The sequence below is a fragment of the Poecilia mexicana genome, unplaced genomic scaffold, assembly GCF_051168715.1.
Source record: "Poecilia mexicana isolate PSO_F unplaced genomic scaffold, ASM5116871v1 scaffold_5, whole genome shotgun sequence".
NCBI classification, from domain to species: Eukaryota; Metazoa; Chordata; class Actinopteri; order Cyprinodontiformes; family Poeciliidae; genus Poecilia; species Poecilia mexicana.
Window position 1 is genome coordinate 29442709 of NW_028263374.1, and position 27127 is coordinate 29469835.

General features: G+C 41.5%; 1 protein-coding gene across 1 annotated transcript in view; it reads left to right on the top strand.

Annotated features, from left to right (window-relative positions):
* The first annotated feature begins 9360 nt into the window (after nt 1-9360).
* The window catches only part of grip2b (glutamate receptor interacting protein 2b), a 55040-nt gene continuing 37273 nt past the window's right edge, over nt 9361-27127 (top strand). The window contains exon 1 of the mRNA XM_014987252.2: nt 9361-9763. Within this exon, the coding sequence (XP_014842738.2) occupies nt 9718-9763 (46 nt within the window). The 5' untranslated portion in view covers nt 9361-9717. The remainder of the gene's footprint in view (nt 9764-27127) is intronic.

Here is a 27127-nt window from a genome sequence, read left to right on the forward strand (position 1 = left end):
GTACCTACTGGGAAATTGTTGTGTGAAGAGAACCAGACCGTCCTCAGCATCCTGACACGCAGGAACCAGACCGTCCTCAGCATCCTGACAACCAGGAACCAGACCGTCCTCAGCATCCTGACACCCAGGAACCTGACTGTCCTCAGCATCCTGACACCCAGGAACCTGACTGTCCTCAGCATCCTGACACGCAGGAACCAGACTGTCCTCAGCATCCTGACACGCAGGAACCAGACCGTCCTCAGCATCCTGACACCCAGGAACCAGACCGTCCTCAGCATCCTGACACGCAGGTACCAGACCGTCCTCAGCATCCTGACACGCAGGTACCAGACCGTCCTCAGCATCCTGACACGCAGGAACCAGACCGTCCTCAGCATCCTGACACGCAGGAACCAGACCGTCCTCAGCATCCTGACACCCAGGAACCAGATCGTCCTCAGCATCCTGACACCCAGGAACCAGACCGTCCTCAGCATCCTGACACGCAGGAACCAGACCGTCCTCAGCATCCTGACACGCAGGAACCAGGCCGTCCTCAGCATCCTGACACCCAGGAACCAGACCGTCCTCAGCATCCTGACACCCAGGAACCAGACCGTCCTCAGCATCCTGACACCCAGGAACCAGACCGTCCTCAGCATCCTGACACGCAGGAACCAGGCCGTCCTCAGCATCCTGACACCCAGGAACCAGACCGTCCTCAGCATCCTGACACCCAGGAACCAGACCGTCCTCAGCATCCTGACACCCAGGAACCAGGCCGTCCTCAGCATCCTGACACCCAGGAACCAGGCCGTCCTCAGCATCCTGACACCCAGGAACCAGACCGTCCTCAGCATCCTGACACCCAGGTACCAGACTGTCCTCAGCATCCTGACACCCAGGAACCAGACCGTCCTCAGCATCCTGACACCCAGGAACCAGACCGTCCTCAGCATCCTGACACGCAGGAACCAGGCCGTCCTCAGCATCCTGACACCCAGGAACCAGACCGTCCTCAGCATCCTGACACCCAGGAACCAGACCGTCCTCAGCATCCTGACACCCAGGAACCAGACCGTCCTCAGGATCCTGACACCCAGGAACCTGACTGTCCTCAGCATCCTGACACCCAGGAACCAGACCGTCCTCAGGATCCTGACACTCAGGAACCAGACCGTCCTCAGCATCCTGACACCCAGGAACCTGACTGTCCTCAGCATCCTGACACCCAGGAACCAGACCGTCCTCAGGATCCTGACACGCAGGAACCAGACCGTCCTCAGCATCCTGACACGCAGGAACCAGGCCGTCCTCAGCATCCTGACACCCAGGAACCAGACTGTCCTCAGCATCCTGACACCCAGGAACCAGATCGTCCTCAGCATCCTGACACCCAGGAACCAGACCGTCCTCAGCATCCTGACACCCAGGAACCAGACTGTCCTCAGCATCCTGACACCCAGGAACCAGATCGTCCTCAGCATCCTGACACCCAGGAACCAGACCGTCCTCAGCATCCTGACACCCAGGAACCAGACCGTCCTCAGCATCCTGACACCCAGGAACCAGATCGTCCTCAGCATCCTGACACCCAGGAACCAGACCGTCCTCAGCATCCTGACACCCAGGAACCAGATCGTCCTCAGCATCCTGACACCCAGGAACCAGACCGTCCTCAGCATCCTGACACCCAGGAACCAGACCGTCCTCAGCATCCTGACACGCAGGAACCAGACCGTCCTCAGCATCCTGACACCCAGGAACCAGACCGTCCTCAGCATCCTGACACCCAGGAACCAGACCGTCCTCAGCATCCTGACACGCAGGAACCAGACCGTCCTCAGCATCCTGACACGCAGGAACCAGGCCGTCCTCAGCATCCTGACACCCAGGAACCAGACCGTCCTCAGCATCCTGACACCCAGGAACCAGACTGTCCTCAGCATCCTGACACCCAGGAACCAGGCCGTCCTCAGCATCCTGACACCCAGGAACCAGGCCGTCCTCAGCATCCTGACACCCAGGAACCAGACCGTCCTCAGCATCCTGACACCCAGGAACCAGATCGTCCTCAGCATCCTGACACCCAGGAACCAGACCGTCCTCAGCATCCTGACACCCAGGAACCAGACCGTCCTCAGCATCCTGACACGCAGGAACCAGACCGTCCTCAGCATCCTGACACCCAGGAACCAGACCGTCCTCAGCATCCTGACACCCAGGAACCAGACCGTCCTCAGCATCCTGACACGCAGGAACCAGACCGTCCTCAGCATCCTGACACGCAGGAACCAGGCCGTCCTCAGCATCCTGACACCCAGGAACCAGACCGTCCTCAGCATCCTGACACCCAGGAACCAGACTGTCCTCAGCATCCTGACACCCAGGAACCAGGCCGTCCTCAGCATCCTGACACCCAGGAACCAGGCCGTCCTCAGCATCCTGACACCCAGGAACCAGACCGTCCTCAGCATCCTGACACCCAGGAACCAGACCGTCCTCAGCATCCTGACACTCAGGAACCAGACCGTCCTCAGCATCCTGACACCCAGGAACCAGATCGTCCTCAGCATCCTGACACCCAGGAACCAGACCGTCCTCAGCATCCTGACACCCAGGAACCAGACCGTCCTCAGCATCCTGACACGCAGGAACCAGACCGTCCTCAGCATCCTGACACGCAGGAACCAGGCCGTCCTCAGCATCCTGACACCCAGGAACCAGACCGTCCTCAGCATCCTGACACCCAGGAACCAGACTGTCCTCAGCATCCTGACACCCAGGAACCAGGCCGTCCTCAGCATCCTGACACCCAGGAACCAGGCCGTCCTCAGCATCCTGACACCCAGGAACCAGACCGTCCTCAGCATCCTGACACCCAGGAACCAGACCGTCCTCAGCATCCTGACACTCAGGAACCAGACCGTCCTCAGCATCCTGACACCCAGGAACCAGATCGTCCTCAGCATCCTGACACCCAGGAACCAGACCGTCCTCAGCATCCTGACACCCAGGAACCTGACCGTCCTCAGCATCCTGACACCCAGGAACCAGACCGTCCTCAGCATCCTGACACCCAGGAACCAGACCGTCCTCAGCATCCTGACACCCAGGAACCAGACCGTCCTCAGCATCCTGACACCCAGGAACCTGACCGTCCTCAGCATCCTGACACCCAGGAACCAGACCGTCCTCAGGATCCTGACACGCAGGAACCAGACCGTCCTCAGCATCCTGACACGCAGGAACCAGACCGTCCTCAGCATCCTGACACTCAGGAACCAGACCGTCCTCAGCATCCTGACACTCAGGAACCAGACCGTCCTCAGCATCCTGACACCCAGGAACCTGACTGTCCTCAGCATCCTGACACTCAGGAACCAGACCGTCCTCAGCATCCTGACACCCAGGAACCAGACCGTCTTCAGCATCCTGACACTCAGGAACCAGACCGTCCTCAGCATCCTGACACTCAGGAACCAGACCGTCCTCAGCATCCTGACACCCAGGAACCTGACTGTCCTCAGCATCCTGACACTCAGGAACCTGACTGTCCTCAGCATCCTGACACCCAGGAACCAGACCGTCCTCAGCATCCTGACACCCAGGAACCAGACCGTCCTCAGCATCCTGACACTCAGGAACCAGACTGTCCTCAGCATCCTGACACCCAGGAACCAGACCGTCTTCAGCATCCTGACACTCAGAGCCTTCAGTCTCCAGATGATCTAAGCCAGGGGTGGGCACCTCCAGGCCTCGAGGGCCGGTCTCCTGCAACTTTTAGATGCAGCTCTACTTCAACACACCTGAGTCAAATAATGAGGTCGTTAGCAGGACTCTGGAGAACCTGACTGCACCAGGAGGTGATTCAGTTATTGGATTCATGTGTGTTGGACCAAGGAGACATCTAAGAGTTGCAGGACACCGGCCCTCGAGGACCAGGATTGCCCACCCCTGATCTAAGCTGTCAGAGACATTCACCAAAGACATGCACAAAATTAGAATTGTACAAAGTTTAGTCTCAGATGGGCTGAATATAAATGCACACCACACTTTTCAGATTTTTACCTGTATAAAAACTTACATACCACATATTTCCTTCCCTAGTACACACCACTTTGTGTTTCTATGCCACATGAAATCATTCATCAGGCAGGGAAAAGTTAAATGGACTTGAATTCTTTAATAAGGGATTATATTAATGTAAATTACAGCATCAGTCACACTGCAGAGTTTTCCAAGTAAATTTCTAACGGGTTATTATATTTGTCAGAGGTCATTGTTGGTGAGAGCGCTGACTCCCATCAGGCTGATTGACCACAGAAAGCTGATTCCATCCCACAATTCTTTCACAATGAACAATTGTATCAGTGGAGGCCAGGAAGTGAACATTTAGCACAAAGTCTAGCATTAGCATCAGAGCTTGAAAGGGAGTATGTGTGAGAGCTGCAGCTCCTCCTTGTGGTGACTAACAGGTATGTCAACATAAGTAAAAAATACAACAAATACCAGACTAAACATTAATATGAAAAGAACAAAATGTTGTCTGTAACAATGTTTTAGGGATGATGAAAAATAAAGATAAAATAACCCCTTGTTGAAATATTTGCCCCTCCTGACTGCTGTCCTCCTGCCTCCACATTTGTAGGTTATTCCTGATAATAGTTTCAAACTGAAACACATTCGCTGTGGTTTCCACATTAAAAACAAAGAAAAAGCCTCATTTTGTGCTGCTGGTTCCCTCTATGTTTTGTGCTCATTTTATTGTGTGAGCACTGACTTTAAACGTAAATTTACACATGAATACTTGCAAAATGTCTCCAAAATTAGATCAAACTAGACCACTGAAGAGGAAAATGAGATATTTCTTGGAACTTATTTCAACTGAACACATTCGGTTTTGGATCAATCCCTTCTTCATCATTTAAAAAAGAAAAAGCTGAGATATGCAAGCTTAGAAAACATTCAGCAAATTAGAGATTGCTATTCCTGTTTTAAAGCTGAAGAGTCTTGATAGAATCACCTCAGCAGTAGGATGACATGACGTGTTATTTTAAACAGGTTTATCCAGTCATTCAGGGAGCAGGCAGAAAACGTAGAAACAGTTTTTTTTAGTTGTGATCAGACCATCAAACTTTCCTTAGAAACCTCAGAGCGAGTGGAAGCAGAGCCCGCTGTGTGTCTGTGTGTTTGTGATGAATGTTTGATTGTGTCAGGGGAGATTTATGACATATCTGGAGCAGAAACAGACACTTTGCTCATTAGGGGAAAAGGAAGGTGAGGGATGGATGAACGATGAAAAGGCGAGGGGGAGGACAGACGGATGGATTAGGGATAGACGCAGATACGGAAGGAAATAATTACAATCAGGAAAAAAAATGAATAAAAGATTTGCAATGTGAACATTGACAGAGACACAAACATTATAAAAAAAAACTAAGAAGTGGAGGAAAAACACATGAGAGGAAAAGAAACCGTGAATCATCTCTCGCCTGTCTTACCTGCTCATCCATCTACATTCTTACATTCTTACTGCAGAAACGTCACCAACTGTGTCGCCTTGCAGCCCTCCTTCTAATTATCTCACTGAATATTTATTTGGCCACTTGGGGACAATTAAAGAGTTTGCAAGAACTAAACATGAAAACAAAATCACAATGAAACAACTGCAAAATTCCAGTCCTGGAGACTTTTACACCTTTTATCCCAACATACATAAATCATATAAAACGTGGCCCATAAAAACCAACATCAGTGGAGGTGTTGGGACTTTTTCGTTTTCAGAAAATGTGCTTAATTTCTTCATGCCCAGTGGCACAAAAACGTATTTGTAGGTAAGCCAAGCACAGTGGGAAAAGAAGCTGTGTGATAGGAGCTCAAAAACAATAATTTTAGACTTAAAGTGATTGAACTTTAGGGTTGTTATGCTAATTTGGTGATTATGCTGCAGGAGCTTTGAAAGGATTCAGGTAAACACAGCAGGGAGAAACATCAGAGCAGAAGGAAATCCAAAAGATTTCCCAAAGTGTTTCATATATTTCCTCCTTCAAGTCTGAAACATTTTATATTTTTGGATTGGCGTCTGAAAAACGCTCTGAACAAAGTGGTTGATGAACAGAGCAGAGTCAACAGTAAGCCTGAGATCACTGAGGCCTCGATGTGACATCAGGACTTCAAACACTTCAGCAGATCCAGTTTTCCTGTGGAGACTCAGATTTACTCTCCACTAAGATGCTTGGAATGATTTCTTTTAAAATTCCAGAATTTCTCATTTCTTGTCAGATCTGCTTTGGAGTATTATTAAGAACAATGTGGAAGGAGATCAGTAAGAACAGGATTATTTTTGTTTCTACCTGCTCTGCAGTTACATAACGTTGTTCATTTGCTTCCAGTTGGTGGCGCCGTTTCTTGACTCGGTTAAAGCAGGTTGTTGGTTCAATCCTGACCTGGGATATTTCTGCACATAGTTTGCATGTGAGTTTCCTCTGGTCAAAAGCCACCATCTAAAATCATGACAGGATTTCAGAGTGGGAATTAAGAAAAAAATAAAACAGTTTTTCTCTTTGTCATTCTTACATTTTTCTATTCTGACACTAACAACATAATTACCTACAAGCTGCACTGAGAACATAGTTTGGTTCTGGTTACATTGAATTAAAGTGTCACATAAAAGTGATATTGCATGCTTTTATAAGATAATAAATAAATAAAATTAGACAAATATGAGGCTCCTTATAAAAACACAACATGCAAAAATGTTTCTGAACAAACAAAACATTCATATTTGCCAAAATACGAGACTAAAGACGATATGAACTCTGTGGCTTCTTGGATTTATATTCTATTCTACAAATTTACAAAACTCTAAAACTTTTGCAAACATACAATAATTTCCAGACTTTAATGAGATGTACCTGTAATTAGTTTTGATGTGTCAATATAAAACAAACAAAAACTGGTAAATGAACATTAAGACATAAATGAGATGACAGTTGATTCACACCTGAACATCTTATAAGAAGATGCACAATAGAGATCAGAATTTGAGGTAAAAATGTCTTTGCAGTGATGATTTGACAGAATGTCTATTTTAAAACTGTCTGACATCAAAGCGATAGAGAGAGAACCGGAACAAAGAACCTAAATTAAAAATCAGCCAGGAAGGAAAATGAAACGTCCCTAATGCGTATCTGTCACAGTCCACTTTAAAGAGCTACCTGTTTACATCAAACCCTAAGAGAGCGTCATGTTAATCCACAGCTTCAGTCTAATTAAACCAAAAACAGACTTCTGACTCTGGTTTCTGTTACTGGTTAGAGCAAAGCTGGAGTCCCTCCTCTGTAACAGAGAAGATCTGCACTAAAGTTTTCTCCACACTTCAGAAAATCCCAAACCATAGCCAGAGCGCTAAATGAGAAATAATTGTCTGAACAAAAAGAAAGACTTCCAATTAAAACAATAGATCAGTAGGATAATTATTTAAACCTATTAGATCTTCACTGATACAGCATGTTAGTCAGACAAACTGCAGAAGAATCACTGCAGGTTTCTTACTTTAAAGTTTCAGTTTCTCATGGAGCTTACATCACCAACGCACGGTGCATTCAAGATCCAGAGATGCCTTTGAAAACACAGACTAAAAAATGTTTACATGATAAAGCCAGTTTTTCTCAAGGTAAATTCCACAAATTTCAGAGAAAATTCAGAAGTTTTACAGGATCTTTAAGTTGCACAGTCTCAGCTTTCTTTGACCAGAATCAGGAAAACGTGTCTGTCACTCTGGGTGGAGCTAAACCCGTTTCAGATGTGAAGCGTCTTGGAAACATCTTTTGAAAAAAAAAAAAAAAGCATTTAACTATGTAATGTCAGCTAAACTGAGCATTTTGGGAAACCTTCCCAGATGTGAGCAGGACTTCTGCCATGGATGTGTCTGGATGAATGTAACCTGTTAAAAGATCTTCTCTTCGTATCCGTTCACAGAAAGGAATTAATACAATTAAATTCTCTACTGTGTTTGTACAATATTGGTATTTTAATACTGATTTAATAACATCTAAAATGTTGTATTCAGTGAATTGTGTAAGATTACATGTCTGTGATAAACCTCCTTCAAAGAAGAAAAGATGTAAAATTGTGTCTTGCAGATATTTGAGTTTAATTTTAATTGCTTGTTATTCATCACTCAGTCCTTCATTCATGTTCCACACTAAAAGATATTGATTCCTCATTTTACACAGTGAAGAATCGTGTTTGATTTACATTTCAGTGATTCATTTATTGATGCTGAATATTTTTTTTATGTGTTTTATCATTTAAATTTAAAATCTGTGTTTCAACTGTTTGTTAATGAAGTGACCAGCACTGGTTGGAACAGGAGCTGGACTGAGCTCTGCTGGTCGTCCAGCCTTTGAATCCAGTTTATCCCCCATGAATTAATCCTGCAGCCTATTCCTTAGTGACCATTGCATGATGGGATAATTTGGTTTCTGTCCGTTTTGAGCCTATAGATTTAAGAAATAACGAATAAATCTGTCAGTTCTGTCCATGGTTCTGAAGTTCAGCTTTAAAAGGTTCCGGTCAACTGTTCATCAAACACCTTAAAGAAAAATCTCATGAGTATCATTGGAGCTCAGTTTTTACTTCACACACAAACATTGAGGCAGATTTACAACATAATACATAACTGATCGACACAAAGACCGAAAAGGAGAGAAAAACTAGGGCAAAAGTCCCCAAGGCTTTAAGCTACAATTTTCTTTTTTTTTTTTTTTTTTGCATAATCAGGAGTGAAACTATACGATAAAAACTGAGAGAGAGAGAGAGAGAGAGAGCTCAGGGAAAGATGGTGAGAATGTTCTAATTAAATTAGCACACAAAGAAAACGAGGAGGAGACGATTAGAAAACACGGATCAGCCCGACAGAACGGAACCAGGCTGGAAGCAGCTGACTGAGTGAAAGGCTGATTACAGTCAATTACAGTCACAGCGTTTACTCCCGTTTTCATCTGAGAGGGGAAACACACACACACACACCCACACACACACACACATACACACACACACACACCCACACACACACCCACACACACACACACACACACACACACACACACATACACACACACACACACACACACACACACCCCCACACACACACACATACACACACACACGCACACACATACACACATACACACCCCCACACACACACACACACACACCCCCACACACACACACACACCCCCACACACACACACATACACACCCACACACGCACACACATGTTTGTGTTGCTATCTTTGTGGGGACTTTCCATTGACTTCCATTCATTTCTACAACCTGACCTTTACCCTTTTCCTAACCCTAACCAACCAAAACTCAATTCATACCTTAGCCCTAAATCTGACCCCTGACCCAAAAACAGGGTTTCCCCTCGTGGGGACCAGGCTCCGGTCCCCACGAGGAGCGATTGGTCCCCACAAGGTAGTATATGTCAGGAAAATTGTCCCCACAAGGTATTACAAACAAACACACACACACGCACACACGCCACAGTTCAGCCGGTGTCAACAGGGGGGGCGTCCCTTTGAGAGAGAGAGCAGGGAGGAAACGGATCGGGAGGGAAAGAGGGAGAAAGCAGACAGAAGTTCTTCCTCCCTCTTCCTCTTCCTCCTCTGCTCTTCCACGAGGAGAGATTTACTCATCAACCCGGACTTAGTGTGGGGGGAAATAATGCTTTTCCTTCAGGCTATATTAAAGAAGAGGCTTCTGCAAAAAGGTGAGGAGGAAACAGAAAGGTCGGGTTCTCATTAATCAGCTGTTTGACGCTGTTTTCTGTCAGCTGAAGTTCCCGCGGCGCGTCGCAGCCGGTTTTTTATCTGAGTTGTTCGGACTCTTTTCTTCTTGCTGCTTTTCTCTGAAGGTTTCTTTGGGTTTTCAGGTTATGTACATTTTCTGTCTCCTGGTAAACAGCTTCCTGCAGCAGCGGACGCGGTACTGATTGTAGGTCTGTTTCAGGAAACGATGGGTTGTTTAATTTTACGCTTCTCTTAATTTTAAGACACTTTTGTGTATCTTTTGTGGAGAACTTTGTATGAAAGTATATGCTTTATAAATATTTATATTTTTAAAAATGTGTTTAACCTTAAATGCTGAACTGTTATTGAACAAAGGAGAGCCGATCCACATTAACAGAGAAATCCACAGCCTCTCTTTCATGAGGTGAAGTTTCAGGTTGCACCTGTTGTTGGTTCGTTCTGGGTTTTCTGTCGCACCTGTTAGTCGCTGAAGTTAACCCTGACTCGTTCTGGTTGATTGTTTGCTGAAATGATCCGGTTCTAACTGGATGAAGCTCGTATGCGACCCTGCGCCAGTCGTAAGTTTGTGTTTTTGTGGAGAGAGACGCGCAGCTCTTTTCCCACTCTGGCTGATTTATTTATGAGTTTGGAGATGTGCTGCTTTGAAGTGAAGCCCGCAGCCGCGCTGGAGAGGGCAGCAAATGGGGACAAAACGCCGCCTATCGGCCTGTCAGGGAGCAGCGCCGCCCACCCCGGGCTGTAGGCTGTAATAACTACAGTCTGACGATCCCTGCGGAAATGTGAGTTAAAGTTGCCCCTGTTGCAGCGCAGTGCGGAGGATGAATCACTGTCACATCTTCCTGCTGTTAATAATACTGCAGAGATTTCTCTGTCACACTTCCATCGCATCAAAGCCTCGATGGCTCTCACTGGAAACCAGAGCATTGTGTTACTTCTGACAGCTGAAGGCTGAAGCAGATTTTAGTGGGTCACTCATCACACAGGGAAAACGGCGGCTTCCACCATAACTGGATCTGGAAGTTTATTGCAGATAGAGGGATGATAAAACTGCAGCCGGGAATAATGGAGTCATTGGCTTCAATGGGATGTTATGGAGGAGAGCTTCCAGGGGTCGGCTAACGTTACGCTGCAGGTGGTCAGTGACTTAAAACAATCAAAATTCATTTTCCAATCTCTGCGAAAGATCAGAAGTAAAATCATGAAAGTTATTTTTATAGGCCAACAGCTTTGCATAATAACACTGATCAACTATTTATAACACACATGGTTCACCAAACTTTGAATAAAATATCCCAAATGCACCAGAATACTTTCTTTTGTTGGTTAGCAAATGAAGTTTGATTTTTGTCTTTAATTTGCAAAATAAAATAAAAAAAAACCTGCAGATGCAAATAATTCTAATTTAAAAGCTTCATCAGTTTTCCTCCATAAAGCTGAAGATGTAATGAAAATGAAGTAGTGGGAATATATCAGTTAAGAATGTTTCTTCCCAGCACAGGAAGGATGATAAATCTGGTTTCACCACCAGTTCCCAGAAAAACTGTTTGGCAAAAATAAAAATAAAGATCCTGTAGTTAGCCTAGAGAAGCTGCTTTCACATGCGACGCTGCATGCCCTGGTGATTTATCTTAAACAACAGAGACCCACTGCAGATTAATAATTTTCCACAAGCTGGTGGAATCACATTAAATCTGTTCCAGCCTGAACTCCCAGGAAAAACTGACAAATAGGGACTTTGAAAGATGATTTCCTGTTTCTGCCGAGCCTCTGCAGCGATGCTGCTGCACTCTGTTTGCTCACGTTATAACCCCTGCAAAGAGCAAACGGTCACACTCTTTGTGCTCATATTGAGAAGTTTTTTTTTGTTTTAATAAATTCTGTACTATCAAATTAATTGGGAAACAAATAGTTTTCTGATTTTCTCTATCTATCCAAATATTTTCAGGGCAATTCATGGATACTTCCAAATCTTCAACTGCATGTCTAATTGACTTATGATGGAACAAACAAAACCAGTTGTTTATTTGTCTTTTTGTATATTTATAACTTTCCTCCAAACCTTTTACTTCACTTTATAAAATCTTTAAAAAGCTCTTTGTTGTCAGATGTTGTTTCAACATAAGTGGGGATTTTGTTGCTGGATGTCTGTTGTTTCTCGTTCGGTATTCACCCAGCCTGTAACGCCGCAAACTTTAAGCATTTAGAAAATGGATGGATTCTTGGTTTTCTGTCTGGACGGAAGTTGCTGTCCTCGGTGCTGAAATTCTGCTTCTGTCTTGTATTTTGCGTCAGAATTGCTCCTGCTGGGTTTTCTGCTCAGCAGCTCCTCGTGTCGATGCTTAATGAATTACTGGATGTTATTGTGTGTCGATGAAAAAGTGGAACATGTGAACTACATCTGAACCCAGTTGTGGAACTTTTCTTTTTTTCCACCTGATATTTTCACCAATGCTTGAAGGATTCAACTGTGCAGAAATCTGATACGGCAGAAACGAAACAAACAAAATAAAATGATCTCATGTCTTTGTGAGTCTTTATATCAGTTACAACTCCAACTTTTTTCAGGGTTTACTGACTTGAATTCCCACAGGAAGCCTGTTGTATGAAGGGCTTCCCACACAGCTCTAAACCTCACTGAGTTTGTTTTTACAAAAAAGGTATTTCTCTAAAGGTGTGAGAAGATACATAGATGCATGTTCGTAATAATCGATAACAGTCTTTGTCTCAAGAGTGACCTTGAGATCACTCTTCATCGTCTGCTACTCAGACTACGTTTATATTCACTCTTCTCTCAACCTCTGTTCTGCTGAAGCCAGCATTTTGTCTGAAGATCAGTCAAGACCACGACTGCAACATTCTTATTCTACTGCAAGTTGGTGTGAAATTTTAATTTGCATTCAAATTTATGTTTTTTACTTTGAAAATTTCCAACCTGCTACCTGTGCTCTTATGTGTCAAGGATGAGAAATTGAGGATGGGAAATGTTTCCCTTGCAAGTAGATGGATGTTTTCTGACTTTTCTTCCAGAGAAAGAAAAAAAAGTGAGTGAAGTCCTTTTAGTCCACCTGTTGGCTTCACTTCATTCGCCTGCAGCTAACGCTAAGGCAGCTAACGCTAAGGCAGCTAACGCTAAGGCAGCTAACGCTAAGGCAGCTAACTTTTTTGCCAGTGAGATTAATTGAAAGTTAGTGTGGAGTTTGGGGGAAGTTAGGTGCAGTTTGTCTGAAACACTGCTGTAGGTCAGAACTCTGAACATTTTTACTAGATTTTCCTAACAGCCCGAAAATTAGATAAAAGTTCCCAAATTTACCCCAAAATAATGTTTTTGACACTTTTAGCTTGTTTTTTCTGGTTAAAGCAACATTATCAGTCTTTTAGCAAACTACTCATGGCATCATCTATTGATTATATTCAGATTAACAATTATTTTCACTCAGTTTATTGATGTCTTCCATCTTAATAGGCTCCACTTTAAAACAAAGCTGAAATCCATCATGTCTTTTTAGCAGCTCAGTCAGGAAACAAAGTTTATAGTTTGGACTAAAATGTGGCCCAGCAGGATTACATTTCAGTCAGTGTCATTTTGAAGTGTTAAATTCAGACTTAGATGATTCCAACTTTTAAAAAACAAACCTTTACCACTTACATCAAACCCAAATCAATAAAAATAACTTACCATTTGTTTTAAGTAAATTTTATTTTATTTTCAAAACTTAAAAAATAAAATCATAAGCCTTAGAAACTTTCCCGCCTAGTTTGTTTCACTCGGTTCTTATCTGATCTAATTCTTCTCTAATTTAGCTCTTATCTGAATCTTATTTTCCTTACTCCTTATGCTTTCCCTTTTCTGCCCTTTTCCCTTCCTTCAACACTCCTCTCAGCATTGCAGATGTGTTTTCTTTGATTTTGTCACCAGAGATTAATTAGTGGTTTATTATGTGCCCTATTTATACCTCCAGCAGAAGGAGAAACGCTAGAGAGAGAAAAAGGGGCTGAGGGGGGAGGAAAGGAAGAAAACTTGGAGTGAGAGACTCAGGAAGAGATGGAGACAGGAAAAAGCACAAGTGTTCAGATGGAGCGAAAGATAGCGACAGAAATGGGCCAAGAGTGAAACAGAAGGAGCAAAGAGGAAACATGGTGTTTAAAAAGACAAGTGCAGCCACTGAAGGCAAAAATAAAGAATGAAAGTAATGAAGGAGCAAGTCTTTAACTACAGCAGAGTCAACATACAGTAATGTTTCTTTATAAAACCTTTTGATACAAGAAAACCCATAAAATACATTTAATGTAGCAGGGATGCAGCTTTGCATTTTCACAGTCTGTGAATAGGTAATAAATTCGACAGGTGAGGAGACAGTGGAAGACCAAGAGGAGAGTGTGACGGAATGTGAAGGATGATAAATTGAATGTAAGGTTTGATGTTAGATGAGAAAACATGACTGAGAGGTTTTGATGTAAAACTGAACCAGTAAGATGGAGGTCAGAGTCAGGGCAGCGTTACATCGCAACACGTCACACGTTTGGTTTCAAAGGCTGCAGAATCCTGACGAAGCTCCGTTTCTTTCAGTGAAACTGTAAAATGATTTGTTCAAATCCAAACTGAATCTCTAAATGAAGTCGTTTTTTTTCCAACCAACAGTAAGCTACACTTAATGGATAACTTAATAAAGTATTTTATTAAGCATCATCTCAACCAGAGTAATATAATATGCATTAATTTCCTGTACAGCTATCATCTCAGTGTTTAGCTTTTTAAGATAATCCAAAAGTTTCAGTAAAGCTCTGTTGTGTAACAACTGGATGATAAGAACTTGAGTTTTGTTGAATGTTTTGCTCACAGCTGCCTGCGCGCCCACCCAGGTGTCGCTCCAACATTACCTCCATTATATGCTTGAGACTGAGTTAAAATAGCTGCAGCAGTCATCAGACTGCCACGCATGCAGCTGAGAACAAGAAACACTTTGTGTTTTTAACTTGACACTGGCGGCCAACTTTAATCCATATGATTTCAATCACTTAACAGGAAATAACCAACAGACTTAATTCAGAACTAAAGAGACACAAAAAGGCAAACCAAATATTTCACACAAACTGAACCTGCAAAGCTGAAGTAGACAGACTTCAAGTCAAACTTTCAGAATAAAACACAATGCAGGAGAAAATTATAAAACAGAATAGAAGATGTGAAGAAAACCATGTGAAACTCCAGTGGAACAGGCAGAGGCTTGAAAAAAGTGACAGCAATACTATGGGAAGCAAAACAAGCGAGGGTGAGAGGAGAAGCAACATAAGATAGAAATCACTGAGGAGAGCAAAAACGCAGTGACAGGTTGCGTTGCGCGTTGGGTGAAGGAATGAATGCAGTGACACGTGGCTGCGTCGCTCAGAGAATAACACGGATAAGGGCCAGAGCTGACGTCTCCAAGAGGAGCTGAAAGAAACCTTTTGGAAAGCTGATTTGGCCTTTCTGCGCTTCCTTCGTCTGCTGTCACTGAACACAATAAATCCAAATAAATCCAGAGAACAAATGGAACCATAAAAAACTGAAGGGACTGCGAGGGAGAGGGACAAAGACACAGATAAAGGTCTCACTTTTGCTAGTTTGGCCTCATTATGTCAAGGCCTCGTTGGAAGAGATCAAGAGGGTGGAGGGAAAGAGCAAAGACAAAGGCAGGGTAACATTTACAGAGAGGATAAAAAGCTGCTGAAAGAGGCAGGATGACAGGACTCAAAGATTGAATGAATGAGGAAAATTATACCTTTGAATTAGGTGGATAAAATGTCAAGTTTGCTTTCAAGCAAGGTGATGGACAGAATTGAAATGTGGGGAGATTCTGGGCACATTTACTGAGTCCTGAGCTAAATGTTTGCTTAAGACCTTCATTATTAGTCATGGGTAACCTGTAGAATACCAACAGTTTGGCTGAATCTGATTAATGCACCAAAAATGCCAACAGGGGATGTTTGTTATTCATGAAGCAGAACACCAGGTTATTTTAGACACTCTACAGTGTAGCAGTTATTAAAAAAATCCTGGGACTGAATCACATCCAGGCGTTTCTCTGCAGTGTTTACGTGTTCCCCGGTGAGTGTGTGGGTTCCCTCTGCACACCTGGTTCCCTCTCTGTTAGGTAAACCGGCCACTTAAATTGCCCTCAGGCTCAAGTGTTATGTGTGAATGTTTTGTGTCATGATGACTGATGCAGAGTTTAACCTGAATCTCACCCACAAACTGCTGCAAGGGTTAAACGTTTATAGAAAATACATATCTATTTTAATCTGGAGTTTGTCATTGGAAACTGTTTTTGTGAAGTAAAAGTGAAAAAATGGCTTAATGTGAGATAAATAAAATAAACTTACAAATTTCTAAAATCTCTCCAGACATTATTGTATAAATCAGAGTAAAATAAAATTTAATAACTTGATCCAACATCCATCATCAGACTAGAGGTCCTTTTCATTATTCTCACCTCAAATACAGAAGCAGAGAAATGTATGCACATATGCACCTGTTTTTCCAGAGACACTTTCAGTGAAAAATGTGAAAGCATGCATTTAAAAACATAAGAGGATGCAGCCTAGGTGTATGATGTGCAATCATTCATAATCAATGTATTGTTGTTCTGTTATATCCACTGGTGGCACATACCAGTGCATATGTAACAGTATGCACTGGTTTAATGTGTCACAAATTACATGACTTCCTCTTCATCACAGTACAGAAGGTAAGGGTGTCACCAGCATGAGGGAGAGTCAGAAAAAATACTCCAGGTGCCCAAATAACTCAGCTTTATCTATTTCTACTCTCCTGGTGGAACATCCACTATGACATGAAAAAAAACATAAAAACTGCTGCCTGTCTGTGGCTGGAAGAAAAGAAGAGGAACATCATTTAAAGGAGGAGAAGCAAAGGCAGGAATGAGAGTGAATTATAAAAGGAGTGACAGGTAGGTTAGCTGGCGCTGCAGAAAGCTGTGATTCCACAGAGGAAGAGCAGAAAACAGATTTAGGATTCATTTGCATTTCAAACTTGGCCGACTTCCTAGTTGCAGTGACAGAAGGTTTGCACTTTGCTCTTCATCTATCATCTCTGCCTCAGCTCTGCATGCCTGTTATTCCTTCCCATTTAAGTTTTGATCCATTTGAAACTACACTAGACACTGTATGCTGTTAATTAGAAAAGAAAAAAACATTTAGTGTGTGAATATAATGGAACCCTTTGAACATTTAACCAATTGTCTCAGTATTTCCCTCGACCTGTAGCTGGTTTTGCTTATCTTCCTTGTTTTGTCAGAACTAAGTAACAGTTTCTCTAAGTCTGAGGCCATTGGTTGGCAGCTCCCACCAAGTGAGTAGTTCATGTATCTTGGAGTCTTTTGCTGGTTCCTGCAGAGCTCTCACAGCCTCACAGCTCACAGAAAGTTGTGTCATTCCAGGATGTTGAATCCATAACTCTTCTGTGAAATCTCAGAAAAACTATTTCCCCAAAATGGCGCCTGCGTAGCCGCTCCCAGGGAGGCGGAGCTTATTGCTTCAACGCCTGAATAAGACGCCAACGTCGCTGCATTAGACTTATTGCGTGAACAATCTTATCCACATATGATTTTCATTTTATTTCTTATGTAATGGAAACACCACAGTTGTGAAATTATGTTTTTTGACATTCGCAGATTATTGTCACATTATTATTATTATTATTATTATTATTATTATTATTATTATTATTGATTATTGACAATTATTATTATTATTATTATTATTATTATTATTATTGATTATTGACACATATTTGTGTTGGAAATTTCAGAAGCAAACCTGGAAGTGCACACTCTGAATTTCCTGGTTACTTTTCCAACATTCTAGGCTTACGGCCATGAGACTATCAGAACGAGACTAATGGATTAAATGTGAATAGATCAGATGGTCAGTGCTTCCAACATTGCATATATTTAAAAGTGACTCACCACTGTCAGTCTTTACAGTCAGCAAAAACTAAACATTTTACTTTTCAGAACATTACTTTGAAATAAAAATGAACAGGAAGTACAGCTGCCATCATAATCTCACTGCTCAGTGAAAACGGGCTGGCGGCTCGTTTTAATGCTTCCTTTATGGCTGTGTGTTTTTGTTCCTGGACAGTCAACAGACTGTGCAAATTACTGCATGAATCCATGTTAAACGTTCTCCCAAGTCAACAGTGATCACTTCGGAGTAATGAAATGCCTTTGAATGGTGATTCATTAACCCACTGTACGTCTGCACTCAGTGAAGTGAATTTGAACTGTCATATGGCCTCTGAGCAGAGGAACAAGCCAGACTGAACTCACATCACTAATTAAATTGAGTCAAGAGAGTCAAGTCAGCAATGGGATTCACAATTACCACCTCAAACGTATTTAAATTTAATTATAGGAATTAAAATTTTGCACATTCTGTCTGCTTCCATATTTCTGCCCTTCAACTTCTGCATTTTTTGTTTTCTTTTTCTTCATCTGCTTCCTTCTCTTTGGTGTTGCTGTAAGACAGTTTTTTAGTCCCCATCTGTCCTTATTTGTGTCCCGCAGTGTAAGAAGCCATTACAGTGATCGAATGAAGCTGCTCAGCAGGGGGAGATATAGACTCAGAGAGACAGAGAGCGAGGTGGAGGCAGAGCTGCAGCAAAAATCTGGTAAAACAAAACAACTGGAGGTCAGAAAAACCCTGCAATAAAATGGAAGAAGGAATATTGCTTATAAAGAAATTTTATAACCACTCCCAAAAATACATTTTTATTCTGTAAAAGTTGAGGTATTCAGTGCACTTTGTAGACAAAAAGGAGCGTAGCAGTGCAGTGTGTAAGTTTTACAGTCAGTCACTTCTGCTTCCAATAAAAGCAATGTGGCATTTAGTTTGTATTAAATTAGATCTAAGGGAAGATAGTTTGTTTTTTTTCAGAGTGACGTAGAACTGAGGAGCATTGACTTAAACCTATATATATATATATATAGCTTTTCCTACACAGCTACCAGTTATGACGTTTCCGTGTGTGGATGTGAAAGAATGGGCTAAACTAAGCAGAAGTACATGAGTGTTTTCTCATGTGGGTGCAGATTTTCGGGTGCATGTGTGTTTCTCTGCGCCGAGCTGCAGGAGGCCATCATTTGCCACTTCAAAGTCCTTACTCATAATGCTTGGAGTGATGCTTGGATTCATTTGCACTTGAAACCCACAGACTGGGAGACGGAGAGAAGAGCGAGACGTGCCAACAAGATGAGAGAAAGTTTGACCATGTGCAGCATAAATTGTGCACTCGAGTGTCGGGAGACTCTGAGTGTGTGTCTGTGTGTCTGGAGGAGCAAACTGACATGACTAATTTTTTTGACTGCTTATTTTGCTGCCTTCTAACTCTGCTTTTTCTCCTCTCATGTATGTTTCAGAGCTGCTTAAAGAAATCTCTCACAGCAATCCTGATCTGATTTCAAACTCAACTCGCTGATTAGCATTATTTTCTAATAATTGTAACATTTAAGGTAATTTTTAATGTGAAGATGACTTCTAAACAAACAAGCAAAAAAGGCTAAATTAAAAAATTAAAATACTTGGAATATTAATGAGTGACTATCCATCGATGTGGAAGAACATAGGGTTCTGGAGAAGTGATTATTTCGAATTGCTCTTTGTTCATTCAGGGTGCATTCATTAGTACGCTTTAATCAAACTTTAGTCTATTTGTCTAGAAAGTCCAGTTGTGTTGGTTTAGCTGTAAATGTTTAAATCAAACTGATTCAGACCAAAGGATCAAACTCTGGTCCGTCTGCCAACTCTCAGCGGATCTGAGATCACTTCAAAATCAGGAAGCAGACTACACCGCAGGGCATTCTGGGTAAATACAACCAAAACAAACGCACAAGTCTAGCGCAAGTGGGGGAAACGACTAGTGGTCTTTAAAGTCAAAAGAGAAATTGCACAACCGCTAAAATCTCCATGTTTGTTTACATTTTGTATGGAAGGAAGTTGCTCTCAGTGTCTTCAGAGGTTTTTGTGTCACTTCCTTCAGTGGTTCTTGGAGCAGCGCCCCCACAGGCCAGGAGGGGAACAGGTTGCTAAAAGCCTCTGGGTCATGGATGGATGGATGGATGGATGGATGGATGGTAAACTGTTGAACAGTTCTTACGATGCGCTCCACTGTTGAACCGAGTTGTTGGTTTTGAAGGTCAATCCTTACAGCCTCTTACGTTCCACAAATAGAAAATCAAAATAAGTAATGAACTTTAGATCCAAGAACTGAAAACCTGGAGCTGTTTGTGTACAAATAAAATGTGCCATTTAATATCTCTGAGTTTTATTTTTATATTTTTATAATGAGTGAATGATCAAATAAATACAAATGGAAACAGTAAGCAATACTTTCTGCAGCACATCAGGATATGAAATCAGACCTCTAAGACTCAACAATCAGATGCAGAAGCGGTGTGTGTCTTCTGAGTGTGTGTGTTCTGTGCTGTCTGGCATTAATTTAGGTCAGACTGCGCAGAGAAGACAACATTCACAGGAAGCTGGCCACCAGGGAGAAAGAAATGCAGTTATTACTCTGTGCTCATCCAGCCAACACACACATTAGGCTCAGGATGTGTGTCAGGCATTTTTACACATGCTAGAGTGATCATGTCTTATAATTCATGTGTGTTTTTGTGTTTTGCTTGGATTGTTTTGGATTTCAAATGGAGTCATAATTTACTGAGAGGAGAAAGAACTGGATAAAACAAAGGAAAGAGCAGAAAAATAACAGTGCTTATTAAAGTAAAGATTACAGAAATAAAGACGTAAATCTGTTAGAAAATGCAGCTTCCTACTACATCAACCTACCGTTAATATCTGTTAGGGTCTTTGGATTTCTATGACTTTAACACCTGAGGCTGGTTAATGAGCCATTGTTTAATCTGATCAGTCAGTAGAAGCTGACCAAACTCAGTCAGCATCTAGAGAATCATAAAATAAACCTAACTGCTTAAGAACTTATTAAAAATTCAGTGTGTGTGAATTAAGTATAAAACCTTCTTTTGGTTTGTCCCACAAAGAAGTTTATCATTTTTGTTGTTTTTTTTATGTGAGACTGATTAAAAAACCACAAACATATTTTTGTAAAAAACAAAAAAATCAATCTAAAAGTTTTGTTTTTCTTGATCTGTTTCGAGTTTAAACCAAATTTCCATGTTTAATATCCAGGGACATTTCTAACTGCAGTTCTTAGACAGCAGTGTTTCCACAGTAAAAACACTCATTAAATGTGCTGTGAAAGCTTGGCGTCTCTGTTTGTCGACATTTTTGGTGCTTCGTAATGTTTTAGTAAATTGTTCTTGTTGTTTTGTTTCAAGCCACTGAGGAAAAACATCTTAGCTTAATGTAAAATGAATACCAAACTCATTACTCTGCTCTTACACATCAACTCCTCTGTGTTGTGACATTTCTCTGTTTTGAACCTACAGTTATTACTCTTCACACATAACATTTTTTAATGCACTCAAGCAGTACATTTTAATTTCTTTCAGCTGACTTGACTTTAGACAGAGTGATATTAATACAACATACATGCTCAGACATTAACTTTAAACTCTTATTTTTCTTCCTGCAGCTGCTAATTTTGCTGCACAGCAAAAATCAGCTGCATTTATTTAGTCATTGTCTAAAAAATAAATCTTACTATTTTTATTTTGCCTTCTGAATTAAGTTGCATCTATCAGCCTCAGTAGGGTTCCAATGACTTTGATTATTAATTGGTATAAATAGTTTGTTTTTAGCCACGTAACATTGTGATATTTCCTTTGATTTCCTTAAAGGACAAGGTTTCCCAAACTGCATGTTTGCTACAGAGTCTCTGTGATATTTAACTGAATCTCTCAAAAGGACTTTGTTTTTCCACCAACAATTTATTGATATTCCTGCTGCCAACCTCATATTATTTTGAACAAAATAATTTTAACATGTCCAAATATGCTAGTGCCTGCTACGTAATGCTACATCCACTTCCTGTCCAACATGGTGGTGTAAAACTCCAGCCTTTGTCAAACCAAAACCTCTGTTTTACATTTTTCTTTCATTTTAAATACACACTCCAGCTGTTTAATTAACAAGAACGTTTTCCTTAAATACCAGGAATAGGTCTGTTGAATAGAGATTTTTAAAATGAACACTTAAGAACTAAATCAGAGTAATAACATCTGTGAATCTGCTCTTAAAATAACCGTGGATGATTTGACTAAATGACTGAACATCTCTCATCCTCTTGTCTTATTTTCTAAAAATAAACAGTTTATCCCTGCCTGCTTAATCCTTCTTATTTCATCTCTTTGTTGCTCACTCACCCACATATTCTTAGCTTCTGTTTTTCTTTTATTGTTTCTTTTTATTTGCATATTTCTGAACACTTTCTCTCTAGGCTTAACCTCGCCTGCCTCATCCGTTGGTGTGTACCTCCCTCCCTCTCTCTCTCCTCTCTTGGGGGTTGAGTGGTTGTAGCGTAAGCGCCAGTCATCTCTTATCATCGCCACTGTATTCCCTGAGTGCTCAGCAGTCCACATCTCTCCCTCTGTCTCCTCCTCTCTCCATCCTCCTCTAATCTGTCAGTGTTTGTCTCTCTTTACTCTGTCGTGGATGTTACTCTGAGGAGGAAAAGTCAATGTCTACGGTCATGTTTTGCGGTCTGAAAAGAGACATTGGGGCAAATAGTGTGGGTGAGTTTGTTTTCGTATTCTGAAGCAGAAATACTCTTTGTATTAGTATTCTGTCATTAAAAAATGACATAAGTGACGTTTGGCATGTTCCAGTTTGGATGTTATTGCAGTGTATCTAAGACTCTGTGGGTGGTGCTGTTTCCGTTTTTCATCTAAGATGTCTATAATCCATAACACTGCTGTGCGTCTAAAACAGCTTTGATGAAAAGCTAATTAGGTTTTAATGCTTTGGATAAAAGTATGACTTAGCTCTATGAATGTGTGAAGGAAACACCTGATCTGACATGTCGAACTGAAAATGATTTATTACCAATAACCGTATCAATCCAATCTACCTTTTTCTAATTGCACATATAGTTTTTCACTGTATTCTAAAGTTTTCAGTGTTTCCTAGGATATTTATTTCTTATTTTCCTTGGGAAAAGACAAATTAAGCCCACTTCAAAAACAATCAAAACTCAATGAGTATATTCAAATTGTTTCAAAAATGTTTGGGTTATTTTATTATTATGACATTATACGGTGGACAGAGTTTCTCAATCTTATGACTATTTAATATCAGTTTTAGTCCTACTGGAAATTAGAAAGAGTATGTATGAATAAAATGAAATGTGAAATGTCATTTTGGTTGAGTTATACATTTTTCACATCAAAAAATGCAAAAATTTCACAGGGTTGTTACACCAGGTTCGCATGATTAGAGCAGTAATACTTTGTATTTTGAAGGAGGTGCAGTGAGGTCAAATGATCTGAGGCCTTCTGCAGATACACAGTTGGTTATGAGTCTGTTTAAAAAGAGCAGCTGCCATCTTACCCAGGTCTGACCGTTCCTGCCAGTTCACCACAACAGCAAATCCCAAGATGCTAAAACAAATCTCCAAAATGTCATGGCAGGACATAAACGATGTGCATGAATGATACCTTCAGCTTGAAGAATAACATGAAGCTTGTGGATCTTTGTGGGAACGTCTAAGTACTGCTGTGCAGCTTGTTGAATCATTTTTGGAAACATTTTGCAGATATTTGGATTTTAAATTATTGATAACATACACACTTTGTTTTTCTCTGTATCTCTGATGCAAAACTTACACTTTAAAAAAAGGATGAAACTTTTTAAATTATTCCAACCAGTGGTAGTTTTGGCATGAATTTCACCACTTTCTGTTTTCTACCATCTATTTTCTTTTCAAGAATCTCATTCACTTCGGGTGTGACCAGTCTGTATCTGGCTCTTGTCTTTTTGTCCAGCAGTGCAGCAAAGGATCCTTTTTCAGTGCAGAATCATCCAGTTAAAGCTTTATGAGTTGAGGTATTATAGATTTTAACCAATGCAGTTTGTATATGTAGTATTATATTATGCATGACTGAAGGGGCATCCAGCCTTTATTGACTCAGTATTTTTCTCCAACTCGTTATGATTCCCCCTGGATCCAGGTAGAGATTATTATTGTTTAAATCAAAAGCTGCTGCAGATACTCCCATAGCAGCATGTAAGTAATATCATCAATATGTGATTGTGCTTATTTGATACTGTAAACACTCAGACACTCCCCTTGCTGAGCTTGTCTGGCCACCTATTCCGGTCTGCAACCTTTACAATTCAAAGAGCCGTTTTTGACTGCGAGTCTTAATTAAAAATCCATTTAGCCCCATCAGTGTAACCTGAGCTGTTGATAAAAGACAGCTTATAATTTCCACAATATAATGTCTTTATAATATGCAGCAAAGGATCATTTTTAAAGGAATCCATCTGATTTCTATTTTTAGGTTTTAAAAAAACAAACATTTGTTTAGAGGAATTAAAAAGCATCAAAGTGTGATCTGCATTCTCATCCAAACGTTAGGACGTGTCTGTTGTCCTGCCCCCGCCTGAAGCAGGACTCCAGCGGTTCTTGTCTAACCTCCTCTATTTGAACAGATTTCAAAAGCAGTGTGTTGACCCATGCCTTTAATCCCTGCAGATCAAAGCACAGTGGAGTGTTGAGGTGAAGGCAGAAACCTGTGGAGGAGTTCAGAAAACCCAAAACACGTTTAAATCAGTCAGTACATCCAGTTTCATGTGGTAAACGGAGGCTTTTGTAATGAAGGCGAGGAAATTAGTCAGATTCCTTGATGAATAATCCTTTAGTGCACTCGGTTAGCCTGGTTAGTTTCTTGTTTAAAAGCGTATCTCTTTTGAGTTATGAATGTTGAAATTTAAACCTAAACACTTTTTTCACTTCTGCTTCGATGTCTTTGGACAGCAGCAGCACAGCATGCGGAGGCTTGTTGAACGTAAAATGCACCAGGAGTTGCAGCCTTTACCACTGAAGCTCTGCTCCATGAAGCTCTTTAGCATTTTAGATGCTCTGATGCTGAAGTCAAGCTGCTGTAGCATGGGCTCTACCAAGAAAGGATAATCATTTTTGCCAGCCCTACCATTTGCATACGTACTGCTGTGCTTCACATGCCATGAAAGCTAAGATTCAAAGCAACAGAATGTGATACAGCACTGATTTAGCTTTTACCATATGCAGCAGGGTGTATTAATAAGGTGAGCCCCGTCCTATTTCATGCCCTGATGGAGCCGCTGGGTGCTATTGCCTCAGAGAGTAACTAAGCTGATAACAGTGATGGAGCGTTTGAGGTTTATAAAGCTGGTTTCATTTTCAGCTTTATGTGGGAACCTGCTCTTTAGAGGTTTCATATTTCACTGCATGCTTTGTTAAACATCTGCTGCAGCTGAATTTTATTATCCGAAAGGGATTCAAGGAAAGGTCCAGAGATCAACTGAATATTATTAAGAGCAACAAAATGTTCTTTTTTTCTTACACTCATATTCTTATTAGTGATCCAGAATTCCCAGTAAGGGATTTATCAGCATCTTGGTTTACAGATGACTTGATCCACATAATTTCCTGAGTATTATTGGTCTGACGGCAAAGAGAATTTAGAGTCTGAGTCGGGGAGTGTGTAGGATGCTATCATAATTGTGAATGCTGCCTGCAGTTGTCCCTGCTGTTCCCTGCAAACTTCATTTTCTTTATCTTCTGGAGACCATGGTTTTCCAGCATGGCGTCTGTTGGATCATTATGAGCCTGACGATGATGCAGGAAAGATGTGAACCATTACGCAACCGTTAAAAACCTGTAAATAAATATATTTCTAACAAAAATGTTCATCCTGCTGTGATAAATACAAGATTTGGTTACAGATGAAGATTTTTACACGTTTCTGTCGCCGTCTTCATCAGATGAAGCTCTCCTCCCACCGTCATTTACATTTTTAGTCATTTAGATTATGTTCTTACCTTAAGCAGCTTACAAGCATTGCAGGTAAATCATGGCAGAGTGCGGGGGATCAAACCATGTGACTCATTAAAAACAGCCACTGTCTTTTCCCTGATAAATCCCTCTTAACTCTCATTTAAAACGTCCCCCTCTGTCTTGGGTTGCCGACCCTGTGATGAACGCTGTCACCGGTTAACAGGATATCGTGTTGGATCAGTGGCTCAGACGTGTTGGCAGAAAGAGGCTAAACTGTAACTTCAAAGCGGTTTTGATGCTTTGTTTTTTTTCCTGCTCAGCACCTGACAGGCTGTTTCTCCTTCTGTACTCATTGGAGCAGCTGATAGACGCTCCATTGTTTGATTTTCATCGCCCAAAATGTAGGTTTTCTTTCAGTTTTTCTGGCGTCTTCAAGGAGAATTTCAGTTGAACGGAAACAGCCTGAAAAACATCACATTCAAACTTCCTTCATCTGGACTATCCATTCTTTGCTGCTTCTTTTTCTGATCAATAAAGACAATTTCTTTCAAAGTGAACAAAAATCATACTTGATTAATTTGTCTTGGTAAAGTTGTCGAACATAAAACTGCATGCAATCTCTATAAGGGAGTAATCAGTTTTGTAAAATAACTTTTCTCACATTGCTAAGAAGCATTACATTACAGAAAATATTTCCTTTTTTGCAGCAACCCGACTAGAGATTTAAAGGGAATACGTGTTACTCAGTGGTAACAATTAGGGAGTCATTTTGTTAAGAGCGCCTTACTAACTCCAGTTGGACCTGATTTTGTGTCAGAACGTCTTAATTCTTCATGTTGGAGACGCCACAGTGTCACTAAAAACTGTTTAGAGATTTTGGCCCAAACTGACACAGTACTGTCACACAGTCGCTGCAGATTTCTGAACTCCACTTCTAGCCTGTGTTTCCATCAATGTTTCTTCAAGGGCATTTTGAAGCATTCCATTAAAAAATGTTGATAAAAATGGCAAATTTAGCAAAAAAGTATTTGCACTCGCTTGAGGTGGTTTGTGGCACATATAGAGTTTATGTGGTAGAGAGGAATTTTAAACATATTTGCCAAATAAGTTCTAACTTAGCAAAGACCTCATAACTGATCGTCTGTTTCCACCGTTAGGATCATTAGAACTGAATTTCTTGTCCTCTTTCTGGTGATGTACAGCATGCAACATCGCCAAAGTTAACGTGACAGAATAATTATAACTTGGCTGACATTCCTGAAAACCTGCCTCTGTTTGGCTCAGATCTTTGGTCTATGCTAGTTTTTAACCTCTACTTCCTAAGTAGAGGTTAAAAAGCTAAGCATATAGAAATTATGCAATTAATTAG